General features: G+C 62.9%; 1 protein-coding gene across 1 annotated transcript in view; it reads right to left on the bottom strand.

Annotated features, from left to right (window-relative positions):
- MSL1 (MSL complex subunit 1) overlaps positions 1 to 693 on the bottom strand; it is a 3,344-nt gene that overhangs the window by 2,396 nt on the left and 255 nt on the right. The window contains exon 2 of the mRNA XM_035899250.1: positions 6 to 378. Coding sequence (XP_035755143.1) covers positions 6 to 378 — 373 coding nt within the window. The remainder of the gene's footprint in view (positions 1 to 5; positions 379 to 693) is intronic.

Consider the following 693-nt stretch of genomic DNA (forward strand, 5'->3'; position numbering starts at 1 on the left):
GTCCCCCCCTTCTTTGGGGAGGGCTCCCGCAACGGCAGCGGCGGCGGGGGCGGCTGGTGCCAGCGGCACAAGTACATTTCCGTGGTTGAGAGATAGGGCAGGTCGTCTGTCTCGCTGCTGAAGAAGCCCTTCTCCTTGGGGTGGGCGCCGGGGCCCTTCGGCGGGGCCGAGGTTCGGAGCGGGGTCTCCAGGAGCGACCTGGGTTTTTCTGGAGTCTCTTGGCTCCGCAGTTCTCGTTTACAAACAGTTTCGGACAAGGAGCCGCCCGATTCCTCCTTCCCCGGGGAGTGCTTCGGAGTTTTACTCTTCACTTTCGAGAACTCGGACACCAGTTTTTTAACGGGCGTCTTCCTCTCCGCGCTCCCAAACGTTGGCTTCCTGCAGGAGGAAGAGGAGTTGAGCTGGATGCACAAATCCTCGCCCCACGCCGGGGCTACCAGCACTCCCAAACCAGAGCTGCTGTGCCAGAGCCGGCCGGTGGAAGGTCTCCAGAGGCAAGAGGGGCTTCCCCAGCATTTTGGGACACCTTGCTCCTCACCCAGGCTTTCACAAGGTTCTCCCTCAGCCGGTGCCCATGGTCAATGGGATGCGCTCCCGGTGCCAGGGAGCCTCTCCGAGCGGCTCGAGAGCCATGGATGGAGGGCAAAGCCATGGGGGACATCCTCCCCGTGCTCCCTTTCACCCCCCCCAAAC

Source organism: Egretta garzetta, unplaced genomic scaffold (assembly GCF_000687185.1).
Source record: "Egretta garzetta isolate BGI_Z169 unplaced genomic scaffold, ASM68718v1 scaffold1338, whole genome shotgun sequence".
Taxonomy (NCBI): Eukaryota; Metazoa; Chordata; class Aves; order Pelecaniformes; family Ardeidae; genus Egretta; species Egretta garzetta.